Source organism: Melanerpes formicivorus, unplaced genomic scaffold, assembly GCF_026170545.1.
Source record: "Melanerpes formicivorus ecotype bairdi unplaced genomic scaffold, bMelFor1.0.p_v2 SCAF_11, whole genome shotgun sequence".
Lineage (NCBI taxonomy): Eukaryota > Metazoa > Chordata > Aves > Piciformes > Picidae > Melanerpes > Melanerpes formicivorus.
In genome coordinates this window covers 12,217,455-12,240,508 of record NW_027142363.1, presented here as the reverse complement: position 1 = coordinate 12,240,508, position 23,054 = coordinate 12,217,455, and the positions used below count along the sequence as shown (strand labels likewise).

Here is a 23,054-nt window from a genome sequence, read left to right as displayed (position 1 = left end):
GAATTTTTAGGGGCCATACATTTGCAAGCTGACAAAACACAGTGTCTGTGGTACGGGGGAGGTGTTTGCTGCACTTTCAGCTTGCATTTTATTTAACATTTGTGTAGAGAAGCCTTTTTAGTATAGATCAGTGTACTCCTGTCTTCAGCTCACCAGAAATAAAAATCACCAGCTGAGGTTTTGAGGTTGCCAGGTTTTGAGTGTTTAGTCTGAACCGAACTGGATTTAAACTACCTGGGCTTAGTTTAGTAGGTTTTTATTTAGAATAAACCTTTATTTAGAATAAACCAAAGCAGGTTGGAAGAGACCTTCAAGATCATCGCATCCAACCCATCAACCAATCCAACCCACCTAAACAACTAACCCATGGCACCAAGCACCCCATCAAGTCTCCTTCTGAAAACCTCCAATGACAGCAACTCCACCATCTCCCCAGGCAGCCCATTCCAATGGGCAATCACTCTTTCTGTATAGAACTTCTTCCTAACATCCAACCTACACCTCCCCTGGCACAGCCTGAGACTATGTCCTCTTGTTCTGGTACTGGCTGCCTGGGAGCCTCTTGTTCTGGTACTGGCTGCCTTTTGCTTGAAGCTCTCCCCAAGATCATTCAACGTACAGTCATACAAATGCTTGCACTAGCACAAAGAAGCAGATGTTAACAGAAGGAGGCAGAACTGCATCTTTTAGCTTCCTTATGCTAACATAAATGTTGTGAGATACAGCTGATGCATCAGCCCTTCTAGCCATTTCACCATTGGTCTTAGCAGAATTCAGAGACATCATTATTGCTCCCTCCTTTTTGTATATTATCACCATATTCTCAACCAGAAGGAATTCTCCAGTCAGACTGCTTGGAGAGCTGCTCTGCCTGTGTGCATCACATTCCAACTCAGTATTAACATGGCTCATGCAGGTACTTACCTCTCATTAATGCTTTCAGCCCGGAGTGTATAGACTCTATCGATGTGGGAGATATGGAAGATGGGCTCATCTCCAGAAGGGTCTGTGGGTAATTTTACTAGTACCTCATTTAGAAAAATGGGCTGTAAAACATTAGGCAAAGCTAGAGTTCTACTGCAGAATATTTGAACAGATGCATTCAACACAGAATAATTTACAACAGATTTATCTTGTGCCTGCGTTATCTTTCCCCTTCTGTCTGCCTCCCATCTTTCCTTAAGTATGTGATTTTAAAAGATGTTCTTCATATCAAAGCTAAAGGTGCCTCCAGACTCTGGGAACACTTCTACAGTAAGCAAGCAGCCTTATAAAGCATAGCAATCCCTCCTTTCCCACAAAGAGGAGTCAAAACTACTCTCTCCCATCCCTCCCTGATACATGTGACCTCTTGTTGAAGAGGTTGTTTTAGCGAAACTTCAGAAGCATCTTCTCATATCTCACTAAAGAAAACATCCAGCTTTTCCATCACCAGTCCCTGGAATCCCCAGCACAGGCCAAAGCTTTTAAACATCTTCTACATAAAGGCTATTGCCCACACACCCATTATGGCAGCTCCTGCCTCCTCTATGTGCTGTTAACATACACAGAATACAGAATATAGAATTAACCAGGCTGGAAAAGACCTTCGAGATCATCAAGTCCAACCATCTAATCAACTAAACCATGGTACTAAGTGCCTCATCCAGTCTTATTTCAAACACTTGCAGTGATGGTGACTCCACCACCTTCCTGGGCAGCACATTCCAACGGCCAGTGACTCTTTCTGTATATAAAGCATCTCAGCCACCGTTTAAGGGTGGTACTTACAGTTTTGTACATTTTGTATTGCAGGTTAGACTTGGGGCTGAAGACCTTGTCTGTGCCAGAAGAGCCAAGAGGTTTTATGATCTGAGTCAGGAGGAGGAAATCATTGAACAGAAAGCCATACAGTTCCTTGTTACTCTTGGCTTTATAGAGTTTCCCACTGTGCAGAAACTTGCGCGGTCCCAAGCAGTTTGTAACAGAATTAAATACGAGTTGCTGCGAAAAGTAGAAGAAGAAGAACAACGCACTGTATAAAGTAAAACAATCGAGGTTCCCCTGAAAGAGATCAAATACAGTTTTGAGTCCTGGCATCGGTTTCAACTCGTGTCACAGGGATGAGGAGCAATGTCTCTGCCCTGCGCATGATAAGCAGTGCAAGTCACAGGAAGGCTACATGAAAATTAACTTCAAGGCAGCCCACCGGCTGCACAGGGCATGGTCTGAGCAACCAGAGAGAAGCCAAAAGCATTTATGCCACCTTTTGACTTTCTCTGCCACGTACATGCATTTCTGTGTATGGAGCTGAGCTGATGATGACTTGTCCTGGATTAGCAGTAGCTATGCAAAAGGCTTTTCCAAATGCTGATCTTTCTTAACAAGGCCTCAATTTCTGAATTGTGTTTGAATTTCACTGGCTGGAATATACAAAAAGATAGCCTGTTTTGGTGTACATAAAGTTAGAAGACAGCTGCTGGCCACTGGCTGGAACAGGCAGAACTTAAGACTTATCTGGAAGTTGTTACCAGATTAATAGAGGCTTGCCCATTCCCCAAGCGTTGTTTTCAGGCTTATTCTCACTAGGTGATGGTACAGTTCTTGTTGTCCTAGCTGGCCAGGTAGCTGGAAATGGAGTGTCTCCTTCTACAGATTAGAAACATCTCAGAGTGAAAACCAGGGGAAGGCTGGATTGTTCTTTGCCTCAGATTCAAGACTACTTTTATTGGCATTACTGTATCAGCAAGCAGCCAACTGGTGTTTCAGGTAATACTTTTGGTGTTCTATGGTCAGACATCATGTATGGAACATAAAACCAGCCATCTTCCTTCCAATTGTTGTTAAGACAGCTGAATGTGTCTTTGACCCTTCTGACATTGTCATGAAACCTGATCTAGTGGAAGGCATCCCTGCCCATGGCAGGGGCTTGGAACCAGATGATCCTTGGGGTCCCTTCCAACCCTGACAATTGTGTGATTCTGTGTGATTCAGAGGACAAAATGCATTTTTTCCAGTTATAAACCAGCTAATGCTTCTTACTTTTTATCTTCTAGAACCAAAACCTCAGTGCATACTTTAAAAAACAATCGTGATCTGTCTGCCTTTGCCAATACTAGAGAGGAGAGGCCATCAAAATATGCTCCCTCCTTTTGCAGGACATACCAACACGATATTTTCAATATAGTTTCAGTAGAGAAACTTAGCATGTTACCTTAAAAAATAATATGTAATGAGAGGCAGCATTTCTCTTTTGTAAAGTCTTGAGAGAGACTTGATCATGAATATTTCCTGTGGTGAGATTTAAAAACACTCCAGGATGGTCAGGTATAGCTTCAGGATGAAATACAGTAGCACAATAACCACTGCATTATAAAGAGCTATGAAACCAGAACGTTATCATAGTATCATAGTATCATTCAGGGTTGGAAGGGACCACAAGGATCATCTAGTTCCAACCCCCCTGCCATGGGCAGGGACACCCCACACTAGATCAGGCTGGACAGAGCCTCATCCAGCCTGGGCTTAAACACCTCCAGGGACAGGGCCTCGACCACCTCCCTGGACAACCCATTCCAGGGTTTCACCACTCTCATGGTGAAGAACCTCCTCCTCACATCCAGCCTGAATCTCCCCACCTCCAGCTTCATTCCATTCCCCCTAGTCCTATCACTACCTGAGATCCTGAGAAGTCCTTCCCCAGCCTTCCTGTAGGCCCCCTTCAGATACTGGAAGGCCACAATTAGGTCACCTCGGAGCCTTCTCTTCTGCAGACTGAACAGCCCCAACTCCTTCAGTCTGTCCTCATAGGAGAGGTGCTCCAGCCCTCTGATCATCCTCCTGGCCCTTCTCTGGACACCTTCCAGCACCTCCACATCCCTCTTGTAATAGGGGCTCCAGAACTGGAGGCAGTACTCCAGGTGGGGTCTCACCAGGTTATGGTTGAAAATTACAGCACTGAACTTGGTACTAATCCAGAGCCAGGCAACAAAAGCAGCATTAATCATATAGAAGGCAATAACACAAGTAGTGAAAAGGATCATGTGCAGGAGTGAAAGGGAGCCACAGAGAGATGAAAACAAAGGATTAAAGATTATATGACTTGATTAATTACAGTGTTTGTCTTCTGATGCAGTGCCATAAGTGAGCCATGGTTTCTTCCCGACTGGTGGAGAGGTGTGCCCACCTCTGTGTTACTCTAGATAGCACTTTGTTTACCTCTGACAGGCCTTCACACTGAACGTGAGCCTGGATCCACTCCAGCCTATCTGAATTTTCCTTCTCCCGCACGCCTTCATTTACTTGAGAACATAACTCTTCTGCTTTCTCAAGAGCATGCTTCAAGTGGCTGTGGTCAGGGTGGTTTTCAGGGGTGTTTTCTATTATCTACAGATAAATAAAATAGGTTAGCCTTTTCTGGCGCCTGTAGTTAAAATGTATTCATATTGTCAGCCCCTTACATCCCTTTTATTTCTTTATTTCCATCTGAGCCAGCCAGTAGGCTGCAAATTTCTCCTTGGTGACAAGCATGAAAAACAGGAGACAAACTGTTTGTGGACAGCTGAAATGAATGCCTGCCTGCAGAACCTTTGCATCTGCTCACTGTTCCCATGCAAGTGTGTAAATTCCAGCCACATACACAAATACATTCACGTCTGTTTTAGGGAATCTTTTAAATGCTACCATCCAGATTTTGCAATAGAGAAAGGTAATTATTTCTTTCCTGCAAAAATCTTGGGCCAAGTTCAATGTCATTACTCAGGACGGTAAGTGTTAAACAACAAATGAATATTAGGAAAGGGTTGTAAGTTACCCAGCAACACAAGCTGTGAGGTAATGTAATTTGCAACAACTTGGAATTCAGGCTTCCACGCTGAATGTCATTTACCAGACTACGGGGAGATCATAAGACCATGGAAAAAGGCAAAAATGATGATAAGATTAACCCATTACTCCTGTTATCTTGGAAGTTTTCCTTCAGCATTTACTGCTTTCTGGTTCTTTGTGTGCTGGTTTCACTACTGTTTCTAATGGGAACACCAAGTCATTCTGCTGAAGCCAAATGAGTTAGCACATTTTCTCTAGCCTGATCCAATATAAAAGGATACCCCAGGTTCCCTAGCACACTGATGACACAAATAGGGAAAACTACCCTGTAATTAAGCTACAAGCAAAGCAGCATCAAATAAACCATAATTTTTGCAAAAGAACATACATTTTTAATGATTAGTGGGTATCTTGTTACCCGTTGCATAGGCTTTAGTAGAAAACTTGACAGTGGCATTCCTTTGCAGCGAGGATCCATTGCTAACCTCTGAAACATTAGAGAGGTAAAATGGTGTTAGTCAGTTCATTCAAAACCCTGTAAAATGAGCTCCTTCAAGAAAGGAAAAGGTAAGGCAACAAATGAACACCATGCCTCCATTAAAACTGTTCCGAGATTGCTACATCAACGCACTAGAATTGTTTGTTATTTTTCACAACATATTCTCCACCTGTACAAGAGAAGGGCATCTTCACACTTGTCATAGTTTGGGCTGGGTGCCCTCTGCTACAGGGGTGTTTCCTGTGTCCAGAAGTCCAGCCCAGTGGGTGGACACAGGAAGTTAGGTTATTTCCTACCATGATCCCTTGCACCACTATAAGTTTTACGGCAGGGTCTGGCACTTCCTCTTTCCTTCCTCTCCGCCACCTGGTAACTGGGGGAGAGATCTCCCGGCCATGGGCCTGGTTAGGCCCAAGGCCACGGGGGGATGAGCAGTCTCAGATCTGGCCAGCTGAGACTAGCCTAGCAGTGGGGGGGCGGGGGAAGGAGGAGCCCTGGGGGTTTTGGGTGCACCCTCAGGTGGGGATGGGATCTCTCTGGGTCTGTTTTGGGGTTTCTTCTTGTCACTGTGTTTCTAGTTCTCTGCATGCACTCACTGTTCTCTGTTTAAACTTTCCATCGCTTTTGCAATCTGTTTGTCTGAGTCATCATTTCTGCACGTGGTGGGGAGGGGGTTTGCCCCAACCCATTACAACACTGTCCCAGCATTTTACAGCAAAACCAATACAGCAAAGTATTCTATGGCTCTACAGCTGTTGGATAAAATGTATTCCTTCAACGAGTACTTAAGTCAGAAGACTTCATTCCAGTCCAACAGAGCACTGTTGAGACTGCTCTGCAAATCAGAAAAAGTGATGAGCTCAGTTTACAGCGCACAGAATTCATGGTGATTGCTTCTTCTCTTACTTTAACAAACTCCTTGAACTCAGACACTTCATCTGTCTTCTGCTGGATGAGCGCTGCCCCATTGAGCTGGCAGCTACAGAACCGAATGTAAGGCTGCATGTGTGGCAGCTGAGCTGTCAGGATGTCACCAATCATTTTCACCGGCATCTTCTCTCCAGACATCTTCTTACGCACACGCAAAGCCCTAAACAGGGAAAGGTCATGTGTCTTTTATAAGGAGACTACTAAACAATGATTCCTCATTTCAGAAATAAATTGCTTGGTTCTGATTCGTTACTGAAACAAAGAGTCAGCTGAATAACAAACAGATCAGCCACAAGGCTTATTGCATATTGTAAGAACACAACAATCAAGATTGCACCCTCAGCCAACATTTTCCCCTCTTGTGCTAACCAAACTGTTATCTGACATTAACTTAAGGCAATGCCAGATCAGATACAATACAAAAAGGAATGTAATTTCCTTTTCTATTAGTTTAGATAGTAACAGATATGCTTGTGAATGAGGGACAAAAACCTTATCACTATTTTAAGCTCAAAATGGCTTCTATCTTTTAGCCCAGTTTCCTAAGGAAAGGAAGCTTACAGCCATTGAGCTGTGTGCATCTGTCCTATCACTGCCAAAACTTTTCATTGTGTAGGCTGTATTCAAATACATTTTACAAAAGAGGAGAAATCTCAAAGTTATAAAATCCCTTTAAGCTCAACAAAAATTAGCGGCTCAGTTTGGAAAAAACAGGAACTTCATTAATCCTCTGGCTTATGAAGGTGCAGGTTTAACTCACTCCTCACTCAGTTTCTCTGGCAATGAGCAGATAAGCAACCTGCAAGCATGTGTTTCTAAACCAGCCACATCATTTACCGTGCCTTGCTGAAGCAGTAGGGTGGGTGAGAAGGATCTAGGTAGGATGGAACTGTATCCATCAGAGGCCACAGTGAATGAAGGGAGAAATAAGAGTACTTGCACTGTGTGCAGTTTTGTGGTAGTGACTTGGGGTTGCAAGGAAGGTGCAGGGTACTCTGGACACAAATCCATAGGAAACCAGGCCTTGTTGGGGCTGCTCCTCACAAAACAGCTCTTTCAGGTGCTATAAGCCTACAATAACTACAAGGATACATCAGCTAAACAAAAATAAGAGAGGTAGAGGTTTCTGTGACTTGTTTTGCATTCAAGGATAACAGGGCTAGAACTGGGTATGGGCTCTGGCAGAGGAAGTAGAAGTCCACATCAGGACTGTGACTAGCATTCGCAGGCACTACTGTTCAGGAGTGCCTCCTGAAGCACACGTACACCAAGAGCAAAGCAAAACACTTACTCAGCAAAAACTTGCTGGATTCTCCTCAACAGCAACCACAAGTCACAGCAAATAGTGTTAATATTTTGCTTTTTCCAACAAGGAAAAGCACATGGCACTTTGGGCTACCACCTGCATAAGTGGCAAATATTTTTACACAGCTAAAAGGAGAAGCAGGGGAGAGGCCCAGATTTTGTTATAGCTAAGTATAGGTATGGGAGGAAGAAAACCAAACTTACTTCAGTAGTTTGATATTGCACATAATGAGCTCCTTCCAGTTAACAAAAATCATAGCAACTTCTTTTTCTGTTAGCAGCTCTGATTCCATTAGTGGTTTCTGGAAGATCTATAGACACAGAAAATTAAGCAATTTAGAAAGGATATGGTAAGTATAACCAAAGTGACTAAGACTGATGATGGTCATTTCTTTAGTCTGGAGGTGAGAACACTTTACATCAGAGTAGCACTTGGTACTCACTGGAACAGACTTCAAACTTGTGCTGTGCCCTAGAGATCCATACTGTTCCCTGATGTTTGTGAGTGGCATATGGCTTTAGAAGAGAATATTCTAAATCTGTGTTGGGGATATAATTATGACCTGCATAATCTGTTTGAACCTGTGGAATTTTAATCAGAAGTCTCCTGCAAAATATCCCAGAGTCACTTGAATAACAGAACTGAAAACACATTTTAGTTTGGACTCTTTTATGGAAGTTCTGATTTATCTCATACTGTCTCAGGTTTGCATCTGTTGACCTCTGTTTCAAAAAAGCTTGTTTTTCTCTGACAAAAGATGTGCCTGGGTCAGCTGCCTGTGCTGATTCCCTTCTTTTCCATGTAAGAGATCCACTTGGTAACATTTAAAGACAAACACAGTAAATGCTAACTGAGGGCCACCATAAATGTGGAAAATGAGCTTCAATGTTAAGAACTCATACATGGGAAATAAACATTCAAAACAAGGAGCAGAAAGGGTTTACCAGAGTGACACTTTAAACACCAGTATTCTGGTGATGGGAACACAAGGGCTCAACATCAGTTGCACCCACACCCTCACACACATGCATATATATCTGTATATCTATAGCTATTTAGATATAGAAAAATTAATACAGATCATCCCTAGGGAGTCAAACATGGCAGTGATATAAAATGAGCTTGCACAGTGACATTACTGATTTACTTTAAAAAGGGATTTAAACCTGCTCCTAAAGCTGCTGTGCCATCTTACCTCTGTTACCAACTGCAGATCATTTACATAGTTCTCTTCTGTGACAATGAGCTCGTGGATGTATCCTTGCCTTTTTCTTTCAGTAGGTGTCAACATATCCAGAAGATGCAAGTCTGCACACCCTGGAAAACACAAAAGGATCCTCGACTTTACCTACAGTCATTTATTGATTCAGATCAGTAGTGGCTGGACTTGATGATCTCAAAGGTCTCTTGATCTCAAAGGTCTCTTCCAACTTTCACAGTTCTGTAAGTCTATGATCTGTAACAGCTCAGGTAATGAACAGTTCAAGTAATGAACAGATTAATGAATTGTAATTCTAACTACTGTCTGTTCTGTTCACGTTGCCATTTGTAATGGCACAAAGCTAAGATTGCTTCATCCATTATTATTGCATTTAACCTGCCTTGTTTTTATTTTAACAAGACCATTTCTAAGTGCTAACTTCTCTTGAGGCAATGTTTGAAAATACCCCTCACCACTAGCTGCCCATTTCCAACCTCACCCTGAAATTCACTTTTCTCTATAGTTATGTTATTCAACTGGGGCCACAATGTAGAACAGATCCCCAAATGGATGGCTGTTAATAGAAAGGGAGGCAAAGACTTCATCTGACATTACTACCATAGAAAACATAAAGATATCCTTAAAGGGAAAAGAATGAGGAGAGTGCTAGAGTAACCTTAATGCTCTGATGGGCACTTTGGAATTATATACAAGCACTCATCTTGTTAATACTCTTAATTCAGAGTTCACCTTTACCCTTCTAGTCAAATCTGGCATCCTAATCAAGAAGGCACTGGAGAGCTCATTTCCTTCTTCACATTTCAATTAAAAATTGCTTCTAAGTATTTGGAGTATTGAGCCAGAACACATGAAGGTGACCAGAGACTGCTCCACAGATCTCACTAATTTATAGGCATAGCCAAAGGAGTTAATTATTGTTCTCCTTTATCTTTAAAAGCATGGCAAAAAATTTGCAACTAAAAGCTCATCTTCCATTCGTTTTGTCCTTTAATTTTGGCACACCATCTCCCTTGTGTTTATTCTGTGTAGAAGTCAGAATTGTTGTATAAATCCCAGACTCTCAAATGTTATTAAATCTAATAAAATTTTGCATTATTTCCATGAGTTTTCTGCATAAAATGCAACTAATTTCACAAAGCAAAGGTGATTTCAAACAGGTTGAAACATTTTGCTTTAGAAATGCACTATTTGCAACTTTTTATATATGATCAAAATGCTTCAGTTTAACTCTTTCCTCCATCCCTCAGTATGGGCAAATTCAGTATCTTCCTCACTGAAACAAATTTTCCTTACAGACAAAGTTCTGACTGAACAAATGTTCCAAGAGGACCTTCAGTGAATGGGGGTATAAAAGGCTATGTATCAGCATAGCTGCGTATCAGCAGTACCAGCAATGATCTACCGAGGTCTGACAGAGATGTTTTTAGATCAGATGTTCACATAAGCCTCCACAAAGTGAACCATTACTGTTCCTAATCACCTCACATCTCACACAACTCTTTTGGTTCTTTGCTTATAGATTCAATACTGCACCTTTAGCTTCCCAAATGTCACTCAGGAGCTGATTCTATGCTATGCCACTAGCAAGGTCCACAGGTAGCACCATTAAGAGTTCAATGCCTTCAACTGCTATTTCAGCTAATCTGTGATCATGAAATGGCAATGATGGATTTGACTTGAAAAAAAAGAAGGAAGAGGGGAAGGGGGGAGGGAAAGGGGGGAGGGGAAGAGGGGAGGGGAAGAGGGGAGGGGAAGAGGGGAGGGGAAGAGGGGAGGGGAAGAGGGGAGGGGAAGAGGGGAGGGGAAGAGGGGTGGGGAAGAGGGGAGGGGAAGAGGGGAGGGGAAGAGGGGAGGGGAAGAGGGGAGGGGAAGAGGGGAGGGGAAGAGGGGAGGGGAAGAGGGGAGGGGAAGAGGAAATGGAAAAAATGGAAAAAAGGAAAAGTAAACAAAAAAGGAAAGGAAATAACCCAGTACATGCAGACAGATAGTTTTCTCTGTAGTTAAGCTGAGAACAGATCAGATTGGAAGCATAAGAATATTGATAACACTCTTTTGTGACACCAGTACATTGAAGCTCTTTAAAAGATGCAAGTGAAAATTTTCTTGAAATAAACTTTTGAGCACTATCCATTTCATGCCCAAATAGGCACATATCAAAAGCCAGGTGTTTAATTTCTCTTTAATAACTGCATGCTTTCAGGGTGTTTCCTTAGTTATCATGTAAATCAGAGGTCTAACAAACAGAACCATTTCTCTTCATGCACTGTCAGCCTCATTAAAAGTGAACTGTTTTTCTCCAGACATTTGGGAAGTGCACTCTTCAGAGATGCTGATGACCTTAGTTTGAAGTCTGGTTTCCAAGCACTAACCTTTCAGGGGAGGCTTTTAACATTTTAAATCGCAGTATCTCTTAGTGGTTAGCTTGACAGCCAGCCAACTGGGATGTAAATGAGCTACTCTGAACTTCATCAAATGGTCTACTTTTGAACAGTAAATGTTTGGGAAAATATCCTGCTTCACTCTGAGCAGAACAGTTTTATGATGAGGGACTTACTACAAATACTTTTCTTGTCTTTGTATTAAAACCACCAAAGAACTGAGTTCCTTTCCCGGTGGAAATGTCAGGCCGTTGGGCTCTAGCTACTTTTTCATGAACACCAAAGTACTGTGCAAAGTATTTTTATGAACATCTAAATTCCACTTGCAGCTGTGATAATAACATTCATGACTTCAGTTCACTAAATGAGACTCCTGCTAGGGGCTGGAAAGCACTGCTGATATCAGACATTTCCACAGGTAGATGGGAAAGCTCTCCCGTGGGTGAAGTAAGCGACCTTAGCTCAGCATAGATTTGGTTAATGCTCTGAACTTAAAGCACATGGTCCCTCATTCACACAGCCATTAAGGTACTAAAAGTCAGGCACTGGCATTTGCCTTTCTAGTTTCTGAATACCCCATTCTTTCACAGTTTCTCTTCTGCCCTGAGAAAGTAGATTATTGGATCTTAAAGGTGCCAAATTTGAATCCTTAGCTATGGTCCGGTACATTCAGAAAAGAATGTGGAAATTACAATAGCTAACTTGGTATGCTCACAGTACTGTGCAGACACCCATTCCTGCTCTTTGATTGAATAACCAGTATGACTCCAAGCAGCAGCACTTGCACACAATCACCAGACTGGTTGCTCCCAACTTCCAGAACCAACACACAAATGCTGTCACTAGAAATGCATGGTTTGACTGCCTATCACCACAGCACCTGTAGGATTAAGGGGTTCTAGAAATGTAAAATAAAAGAATGTTTCAAATGTCATTCCAAGGCATAAACATGTTGGTCCTTCTTAGGAGGTCAGCCTTGAAAAATATGGGCCTTACAAGCTAACTACACAGCTTGAAAGCAATGCACAAGAGATGCTGCTTTTTTCAGAAGGAAGGCTTGCTGTGGAACTCGTTGACCTACATACATGGGCACAGCTTCTGATTTCTTCTAATTCAGGGAGATTTGCAAAACAAAATAACTGCCAGATTCACTGTAAAGCTCATGCTGGCCCAGTCCACAATGACAAAGTCACAATAGAGAGGAACTGGTTCCATTATAGGGAACCTGAAGCAGTAAAAAATGATGTCAGTTTCCCACCACAACCTTAAGCAGGGGAGAAGAGCACACCATGATATTCCTTCACTCAGATGAGTTGCAGTGTTTCACCAATCAATCTTCCATCAAGTAGCTTCAGATGTAACCACAAATTACTGTAAATATCTTGCAGGGTGGACACCCCAACTGAGAGACTCTCTCAGGCTTCTGCTGAGGATAGCAGAGAGTCTGTTGATTGAATGGATCTCTCCATCTTTACCCTGCTCTGGTGAGACATCACCTGGAGTACCGTGCACAGATCTGGAGCCCTCATTATAGGAAGGACATGGACCTGATGGAGAGGGTCCAGAGGAGGGCAACAAAAACAATCAGGGGGTTGGAGCACCTCTGCTGTGAGGACAGGCTGAAGGAGCTGGGGTTGTTCAGCCTGAAGAAGAGAAGGCTCTGGAGAGACCTAATAGCAGCCTTCCAGTACCTTAAGGGGGCCTACAGGAGGGATGGAGAGAGACTGTTTACAAAGGCCTGCAGTAACAGGACAAATGGGCAATGAGTTCAAAGTAGAGAAGGGCAGATTAAGTTTGGATGGTAGGAACAAGCTTTTCACTGTGAGGGTGGCAAACACTGGAACAGGTTGCCCAGGGAGATGGTTGAGGCCCCTTCCCTGAAGATATGTAAAGTGAGGTTTGACGAGGCCCTGGGCAGCCTGATCTAGTTGAGGATGTCCCTGATGACTGCAGGGAGGTCAGACCAGATGACCTTTGGAGGTGCCTTCTGGCCTGGACCATTCTATGATTCTATGATCTCAAGCTTCTGCTGGTGCAAAATCCCAGTTCACAGCTATTTTCAATGATTTCAGCATGTTTAGCATTTCTCAGCTAGAGTAGTATCACTATTTAGTGTTACAGCAGAGCATTTCCCTCTGAGATGGATGGAAGTAGGATCTAGAAACAAGCCTGAAAAGTCTCACTTGCAAAACATGAAGCATTAGTTTGTTTTTGCCAAGACCAGTCACCACCAACACATATGCCTCCCCCTCCTGTTCACATCACTCAGCTAGCATCAGTTGGGGGGATTGCCCCTGCCAATCCACACAGGCCAAGCCACAGACTGAAGGATCTTTCATAACAATTTTCTCTTCTCCATGCCCCTCTCCCCGCTGATTCCAAACAATGCCCAACAATACCCTTCAGGCAGTTGTAGAGGGCAATGAGGTCACCCCTGAGCCTCCTCTTCTCCAGGCTAAACAATCCCAGCTCCCTCAGCCTCCCAGCTGAGCCAGCACACAGGCTCTGAGCTTCCTTCTTGATGCGAGGGCCAGCTGCTGCTGAGGGCTCAGGCTCAAAAAGGTAGGTAGGGCATGAAGAAACAAAGGAGAAACTTATACTAGAAAATGGAGCCAAATTCTGTAATCAAGGAACACCACAAGACCACTGGGAATCTGACACCTGCTAAAAGCTCTACGCCTACTTGCTGTTTGTTGGGCAGCTACCTGGGGTATAAATATCTCTCCACCTCTAGACACAAACAGCTCCCTTTTCCATTAAATGCTTAATTCAAACTATTCCACAAGATTAAACTTTTTAAAAATCTGCTCCATAGGATTAATAGCAGTTCCAGAAGAAGGGTTCCAAGTTTGATTCAAATTGAGTTGTTTATGCTGAAGAGGAGCAGTACAGGGGCACCTCTCCGGTTTTGCCAGCCTTTTGCTTCTTGAATAAGCTTCTAAATTAAGATGCATGGTAAGGGAAGGGTTATGAAATAGCTATGAAACTTGCTGTAACAAGCTACAGAAATCTGTTGCATACATAAGAATTATGTTTATGTATGCTACACCAGACAGTTAGGATAACTTGAGATTTCTCAGCATATGGACAATAACTCAAAATTAATCCTTATTCATGGTAAAGAAGTGCTTTAAAACCACAGAACAAAACCAGAACATGCAGATACTTTGCTGCCTTGTGGGAAGGTTATGGTATTAAGCTATTTAAAATGTATTCAGTGAGCTCAGGGCAACTGAGAGATGTCACTGAAGCTCCAGAAGAACTGTGATTTAAGTAAAACTGATTCTGAATATAAAGCAAAGTGTTCTCAATAAACCCACATTTCAGACCCTGAGTTGCCTTGAACAGTTTTAAAGCATTGGAATTTGTATTACCAAATTCTCTGAAAGATCATTCATGGGAAGTCTTCCTCAGCAGCTGAAGATGGAATAAATTATTGTCAAAGTAAACAGACTAGGTAGCAGTGAGACTACTCCTCTTTTTAAACAAAAATCTAAATGGTTTCCTAATTTTGTTTATATTAAGTCTTGTTTCAGCCTTGACTGGAATTAGTGTTGGTTTTGCTACCACAAATGCAGGGACCGAAGAAACAAGAGTGTGGGCACACTCCCATCACATGAGGCAGTTGTTCTTTTGGAAATAGGGTCACTTGTTGCAGTGCAGATCTGAGGCTTTGGGAAGGGATCATATGCCTTAAGAATCACAGAACATTAGGGGTCAGAAGGGACCTCAAAAGATCATCTAGTCCAATCCCCCTGCCAGAGCAGGATCACCTATACCAGACCACATTGAAACACATCCAGGTGGGTCTTGAATATCTCCAGAGAGGGAGACTCCACAACCCCTCTGGGCTGCCTGTTCCAGTGTTCTGTCGCCCTCAGAGTGAAAATATTTTTCCTCATGTTTACAAGAGGTTAAAGATCTTTTCAGAGGAACCAGGAAGGAGGTGGGAGGATCAAAACTGGAGTGACACACAACCTTGGAAATTATTCTTTTTGATGGAAATAATTAATTGTCTTTATTAAAGAATTACTTTCATACTCCTTTTCTCATTAAAAAAAAAACTAGATATATATAAAAAAACCAAAAGTCCAGACAAGTAAGAAAGAGCTTGTGCAACATTTTGTTCCCTGCTACTCAAAGGAAATCACTGATTATGAGGAAGATGAAACATTCCTATGCCAAGCAATAGCAGTACACGTCAGAAGAATGTTAATACTTGAGTAAATAAACATTATAGACATTTCAACAATGTATGTCAGTATAAGCCACAATGGTTTGAGTATCTTTGTCTAGGACATTCTAAATGTGCTTTGAAGGTTTTGTGAGTCAAAACCAGGCTGGCTGATAGAGCTGTTGGTCTCTTGAGCAGTACACAACAAAGTTCTGCCTGAGGACTCCAGGCATGACATACACAAACCGGTGTGCATCATGAGTGTCTACAGTGGGACAACTTCAGGCTGCTCTTTTTAATTCAGTGGTAGAACAACCCAGGGAACATTTAGGGCACTGTGATCTCCAAAATCTTTTGAGAGACACCACTCTCAGCATTTTAAAGAAGCATGCTGGAAAACATATTGCCTGCAGAGTATAATAATACCTTTATTCTTCTTTTTGCCTGAAGTAATGGGGAAAAAACCCAAACACAACCACAACCACCCCCCCCCCCCCAAACCAGCAATATCTGAATCTCCTATATCCAAAGTACTGTCATTCTTTCAATATACAGAGAAAGTGTGCTTTTGGCCTGAAGTCAGGAAAAACAAAATATCTCTCAGGATAAAGGCTTTTAGTCAAGTTATAAATCTTTCAACACAACAACTCACTAAGGGAAAACAGAGATATTCTTTCATTAAAAACATTTAATGCACAAAGTACTGAAATAGTGACGTAAAATGCAGGTACATCAGCCTCAGTAAGCAAAATAATGGGCACTGAAACTTACAAGTGTTATGTTCTGTTCAATTTTGGTCATACCAGGTGTCATTATTTTTCAACAAGTGTCTGTGATGGAGAAGAAATGTTTTTTTTATGGCAGAGCAGTAAGGGATAAATCTGTGCATGTTAAACGCTACCCTAAAAAGGCAGAAAATCTGTGCAATTGTGCATGTTTTAAGACTAGAGCTTCTGGCATAAAACACAGAGTCTAAGTCAATGTAAACCCATGGTAAAACAACAACTTAATTCATCTAACCAGTAGAGTATCAAGAAATACCAACCGATTTATAACATGTAGAAACCACTGAAGAGAGAAAGGTGCAAAAAGGCTGCAGATAATCATGAGCAATTCGAGTGATTATAGTGAAATATGATCCAAAGAAACAAGGCAAGTGTCATTCTGAAACCAAAAGAGGTGGGCTTCAGGCTGTTCTGGTGGCCATTTCATGACATGCACTAATGCCACTTGGTGAATTCTGTGTGTGCGTAGCAACAACGAAACAAACACGCCTTAGTCTATCTTTTATAGGAAGAATTTAATTGTCTATACATGTAGCTAATTTGAAAGGCTGTACTACAGTTGTTAAAGCTGCAGGTTTTTATATATTTATATAATTTACATTCGTATTGATGAAATACTGAAGTGCAATTGAGTAAGGAGCTTCACTGGTTCTTTGCACCGCACGATGGGTCAGAAGGACGGAGGCGGAGTAGGATTAGAAACGCTACAACGCTGCCAGAAATGTAGAAATAAACGAAATACATAAACCAGAGCATAACTAAATGGTAAAGTAAATAGTAGAAGGGCTATATTGTGCTTGAGGCGTTAGGAAGAGAGGGTTTCTGCACTGTGACAGCACCAGGCATTTCATCAAGAGCTTGTAACTAACGCTGGACAGACAAACATTGCTTAGCTACAGCACATCTACTACATAAACTTGACTGTAAGCTCCATTTAATATTAATTCGTATAAATTCCACAGTCTAGTCTTAAAAAATGTAAACATTGGAAATTAATTGCAGGGAGATATTTCTATACATTCTTTCTTGTCAGGAAAACTACTTGTTCAAAATGTGTCGTTCCATAGTCATAAGAGAGTAAGAAATGAGAAATCAAACCACGCAATCATGATGAAAGTCAAGGAGTTAATTCCCAGATCCCACACGCACGTAGCGTTCTATCGATTTCTGGCATGGGAACGCAAAATACCAAATCATCTGTGACAAACACAAACCAGGGGGTTTTCTAACTGTATGCAGCTACAAGTAATGTGCAAAATAAAATGGACATAACTAAGGGTAACAACATTATGCAAGGTTAATATCTCTCTTGCATTGGAAGGAGGTTAATGTCTTCCCTCCACAATGTATTACACACTCAACAAGGAACACCTGATACATACAGTACAACAACTACAACAAAATACTTTATCTGTAATTGGGCACATTTAAAAGGTCCTTAAACTGATTTAAATCCTTCTGTTCTTTTGTAATTAAAACAAAACAACAACAAAAAAAAAAAAAAAGAAAGAAAAAAGTAAAGAAGAAAAAAACAATTAAAAAAAGACATATTGACAACACTGGACAAGTAAACAATAAAAAAAAAGAAAGGTACATAAAAGTCTCAAATTCATGGACATTTGGAACAATTTTTAACAGCACATGCAGCATTCCTTGATAGTGGGTCTTTTTGCACAACCAAAATCGCAATGAAGAGATTTAATTTAGACTTCTCCTTTAAAAGGCTAAAATAGACAATTAAAAAATCATTTTAAAACTACTGAAAGCACCTGTGCAAAGGTGGAAAAAATTAGTTTGGTAACTCTGAAAGCCACAAAAGGACCCACTATCCTTTGATCTTTATTTATTTTTTTTTGTGTGTGGGTTTTTTTTTGTTGTTTGTTTGCTCGTTTCAGTTTAATTTTGCGTCTCTGTATCTGTAGATAATTAACTCAAACATTGTGATTACATGCAACTAATGTAAAATGAGGTAAACTGCTCTGCAGTGTGTTCTTCTACTCAGAAGGCAGTAGATGATCATGCTGGAAGCCACATGATCAAGGCTGCATCTCCCATCATCCCTCTGGGCAGTGATATGGGATAGTGGGTCTCTTTGAGGACTTTCAAGCCTGAGTGGGGGATGGACAACATATGATTCCTAGAAAAAGGAGGAAAACAACACATAAGCAAAACAAAACAATGAGCAAATTCAAGCTAGGAAAATGAGTCAGGCATGTAAACAGCATGGTGCAAAAATGATAAAGGGTAACATGCTACAAAGGGGATGGGAACTAAAAATAAAACAAAACATAAAATAAGGTTTGCATTACAGAAGGTCTTCAAAGAGACTTTGACAAGTGCAGCAGTGGTGAAACTTTGATTTTCTGCAAACCACCACAGATTCACAGCAATGCTGCATGTTTCATCTTAAAGTACTACACAAATAATTACAGCATGGCAGCAGAGAGGGTCACTTACATTGCTGGCTTGGGTCCATGTCTGTTGTCAACTTCACATAGTTGGATGGAAAGAGACCCACTTGTCCATTCACCTCCCCTTTCCACCAGTCTGGATCTTCCTTGTTAAGGACGTTTATAATCTGGCCTTTATTGAATGCTAGTTCATCGTCATTCTGTGCAGTGTAGTCATACATGCCAATGACTTGGCACACTGTAAGATAAAGGAAGAGGTCTATCGCACTGGTAATGTTTCAGCAAAATGCAAGCTATGCAAAAACCAACTATGAACTATGAACCATGAACAGCATAGTCCCAAGACACTGCACTGATCTGAACTGGTCCTGCCCCTCTCTCCTATGCCCCTGTACTGGTGCTAAGCTGAGCCCTCAACCAATTGGCTCAAGGTGACTTGAAAAGCAGAAGCCTTTCCTAGCAGCATTGCTCCCAGCCAGATTTCTGAGGGGTCAGGATCACACTAGGCAGATCAGAGCACAGCAGTGCAAACTGACAACAGTGTAACTGGCCTGGAACTGTATCAAACATACAGTGCTCAATGGTAGGAGAAGATTGGACAAATTTCACATTTCAGCAGAAGTCCAAGTACAAGAGCTTTCTATTAACACTTCTAAAAGCACTCCTAAAAGCACAAAATTAGCTGTACCTTTGTAACAATCGCATTTTTCATCCTCACCAACCTGTTCTGAAAAGTATCCTTCCCTCTAGAATTGATAAATTGACAGACAAGTCTGGGAAAATTTAAGTTCCACTACCTGCAGCCTGAAAAAGGCACTCCTTCCTAATTTAGTACCTGACGTGCTCAACACAGCTCTGTAATTCAAGAGACATCCACGACACACTAACACTGAGGTGTTAGGAACACAAAGATCTTGGAAAGGATGAGAAAAATGAATTGTAAAAGGGGCACTCAGAGTGTCATCTGTAACACCTTGTGTACATAAGCTAAGCAAAGTGAACGTCTTGTTGGCACACTGGAGACAAACCAGCCTTTCCAAAGGAAGGTGTATTATGGCATATTCATCTTTCAAGTATTTCTGTGCTAGCACAAGCTCATACGTGCGAACACCATTGGTGTTCAAGTCTCACTTTATAAACCTGCAAATCTGTTTTACAGCATTCTTCTTACAGCTTTACAGTTGATTGAGAAGGGTAAAAATTTAAGCTAGACCATACAGTACATACCTCAGATGATTTGTAACCTGTTCTAGAGTTAATTTCTTTCAAGACTTTTTCATTCAGATCATTCTCTTCTACTTCAAAGAACTGTATGAAATTTGGTGCTTCCCAGTACTGTAGTCAGAATATCTTAATAATAGTTCAGTGGGATCCTAAGAATCACCTTGAACTCGGGCAGCAAATTTGAGAGATTTCTTGAAGAGACAGCACTCCTCAACTGAACCTGAAGCAGTGATTTAATCTCCATCTTATTTACACTTGGTCACAGAGTTTAGAATACACATTAGACCTATATAAGAAGCAAGCTCTATCCTACCTTTTCTGAGCTTTAGTGCTTTTCAGCCATGTTTTCTTTACAGCAATATTGTCTATTGCCTAATACTAGTCTGCTGCAACAGCAAACGGAATCCAGATTCTCATACAACACTCAAAATCAGTAATATTTTCTTTCCTCAGACAGCAGAATGGCTGAAACATGTTTCCCACTATCTCTGCATTTTGTGAACTTCCTTATGCCTGACTAGTTTCAATTAACAGGAACAGTTCTCATTTCTCAACACCAGGAAGGACATGTTCATGACAGGAGTTTGGAAGGGTACAGATACAAAGCAGTCAGAAATTAAGAAAACCTCAAAGTATAGGACAAAAAGTGCCATGCAACAAAAGTCAAAATAACAAAACAAGCTGCTGAAGTCATGCAGGTTGCATTACAACATGGCAGATGGAAAGCATATACATCAAAACAAAATGACAAAAGGAACAGAGGTTGTAATCATACCACTTGCTGCTGGATCCCCTACCTTCAAAACCCAGAGAATAATGGCAGACTCTTAGACCCTTCACAATGTACCACCCTCAGCTCTATCCAACCCTTGTAGATGATTTTCTTCAGGCTTTCCTTGTATTCTGCTACAGTGAGTCTCCCCACTAATTCTGCTTCTCAAGCATTAACTCCTTAACCTCTTACATTAACCACACAGCTGGAGAGGCCAGCTATCATAATGGAAGGACAAGATTCTTCCTCCTGTCTTCCAAAATGAAAGATCTATAACAAAGTTGATTTTGATATTCTGAGGACACTTAAGTGAGCTCAAAAGTTTACTATGTAAAAAGTAATGGAAGTCCCATCATATTGCATTGTAAAAGTATGTCTCAGTGCTGAGTTACCTTTGTAACTTCTGGACTGAATCTGTGAGTCTTTATAGAAGCCTGATTTTCTGCATCTTTATAACTACCATCAAAGCAGCCAGTTAGTACCATTTGTAACATTTGCATTCTCTGAGATGGTACTTTGATTTATATAAACAACAGATGAAATTAATACCTCAGTATTTTATTCTAGAGCCATAACAATGCATGATAATCCTTTGTACATATTTAAAGGAGAAAATTATGCTCACTCCTATTTTTCATTCAGAAACATTTATTTCAATTTAATAAGACAGCAAAAAATTGGCCTGGGGAAGCAGCAAGCTTTTACCCCCCTGACACCCTCAACTAAATCCAAACAGATGACAGACAACCACATCAAGTCTTTTTGGGGGGTTTATAGAAGAACATACATCCATTCTGCATGGTTTTGATTGAAAAATATCCTCTTTACTTCATACTACACCTGTTCACAAGCTCAGCCCAAAATGGTTCACAAGCGAAATACTGATGAGGAATGAACTTTTTGTTCAGACTTCTGCCTGACTTTTTTACCTTGCAGTAGACTGATACAATTGTTTGATATTCCCTCTGGTGGAGCTGTAACAGCTTTAAGAATATAATGGCCTGTTGCTTGTGTCCTTGCATAAAGCTTAAAATTACTAGCTATACAGGACAAAACCCCTACACAGCTTAATTTGGGTGGATTTCCCACAATTCATGTTAGGAAAGACAAAAGGTTCTGAATGAGATGTGTCTCAACTGCTAAGACCTTTACAATTAGTGCAAGCAAATATAAATGATAATCTGAATGCTTTACTACAACATGTAATGTCACAGATGGCTTTTTAGCACTCAGCAGTTCATACCTGACAGACCACCACCATAAATATATAGACCAGTTGTATGATTTTCTCATTTTAAAGTAAAATGAAGAGTTGAAGCAGAGTGACTGGTAGAACAGACACTAAACAGCCTCTTGATTGGCCATAATTATTTATGTAAGTCCTATTTTAAATGACTCACATTACAAAAGCAATTTTGTTGAGGAAACCACATTGCTTACCTGAAGGTAATGCTGTTGATTTAGGTAGCTCGGTTGGTGTAGTTTTACTGGTACCAGGGCTCAGAAGTTTTACATAATTGGCAGGGAACCATCCAATCTGCCGTTTCTTCCCTCGTGCCTAGTAACAAAACATTTCTTTTAAGAGGATTAAGCACATTAACAGTCCCAATTTGCCACTGTAATGGAGCCAATATTTCAATTACTTGCACTCACACTGATGACTTCAAAATAAGAAAAATGCATTTTATAAGGCAAAAACCAGCTACTTTTGTGGCATAATTTTGATGTTGGGATACTTCTGTTACTTCTGTTAGGGTAAGCTTCCATAATATACTACAAACTGTAGGTTACATCTAAACAGTAATTATTTACTACTAATTTGTGTGATCTTCCACTTAGGAGTGTTCCTACTTTATGTGCTTTATAATTGCTACCACAACCCTGATTCTTCTGAAAGATTTCTCCTGCTTCTGTTTAAACCATAATTCTAGAATATGCATTAATGAGTGGCAGCATTTCAATGGTTTTCCATTATGTAAAGAACCACATTTAAATAGATACCTAGATTGTGATAGTTTAAGTAGGGATTAAGAACTCAAATGGCTTCTTTACTTTTGAAGAAACAGTATCTACACTTTTTATACAGTCCCTCCTGCCCCAGAGTATAAATGTATGCTGCATTAACCAAGTGCTAGAAGAACAGTAAAACATTAAGGCACAATAAAAGTGGGTCAAGTTTGGACTCGTATACCAAGTCCCAAAGCCAAATTCCAATTAAACAAAAATTCAGGCTTTGGCAATTATAAATGCATATGGACAGACACTGTCCCAATGACCCTAATTAACAGATGTTATGGTTTTGGAAAGTACTAGATGTTCTCATGCCTATCTAATCAAGAGAAGATCAGTAGGAATAGGTGGTGCACACATGCTTTAGCGTGTGTGTGGTCCATGTGTGTGTGCTGGGAGAGCAGTAGGTTAGCACTCACTTGGCCTACAGTAGTGTTCTACAGTTTTTAACACAGTTACAATGAGTCACTGTCAGAGACAGGATATTGGGAGAGATGAGCTGCAGGTGACAAAGCTTGTGTCACCAGAGCAGGATAG

At 41.1% G+C, this 23,054-nt stretch overlaps 1 protein-coding gene across 4 annotated transcripts in view; it reads right to left on the bottom strand.

Annotated features, from left to right (window-relative positions):
• Positions 1-23,054, bottom strand: part of ITSN1 (intersectin 1) — a 134,483-nt gene that overhangs the window by 5,473 nt on the left and 105,956 nt on the right. For 3 of the 4 annotated variants that reach the window (XM_068144553.1, XM_068144554.1, XM_068144555.1), the window contains 9 exons: positions 21,948-22,065; positions 18,558-18,749; positions 8,737-8,858; positions 7,745-7,851; positions 6,212-6,395; positions 5,195-5,293; positions 4,198-4,365; positions 1,771-1,983; positions 925-1,046 (listed from right to left, as the gene is read on the bottom strand). In XM_068144553.1, coding sequence (XP_068000654.1) covers positions 925-1,046; positions 1,771-1,983; positions 4,198-4,365; positions 5,195-5,293; positions 6,212-6,395; positions 7,745-7,851; positions 8,737-8,858; positions 18,558-18,749; positions 21,948-22,065 — 1,325 coding nt within the window. Of the gene's footprint in view, positions 1-924; positions 1,047-1,770; positions 1,984-4,197; positions 4,366-5,194; positions 5,294-6,211; positions 6,396-7,744; positions 7,852-8,736; positions 8,859-16,600; positions 18,238-18,557; positions 18,750-21,947; positions 22,066-23,054 lie in introns of those variants that run through there. The other variant, XM_068144556.1, reaches the window with a different exon arrangement.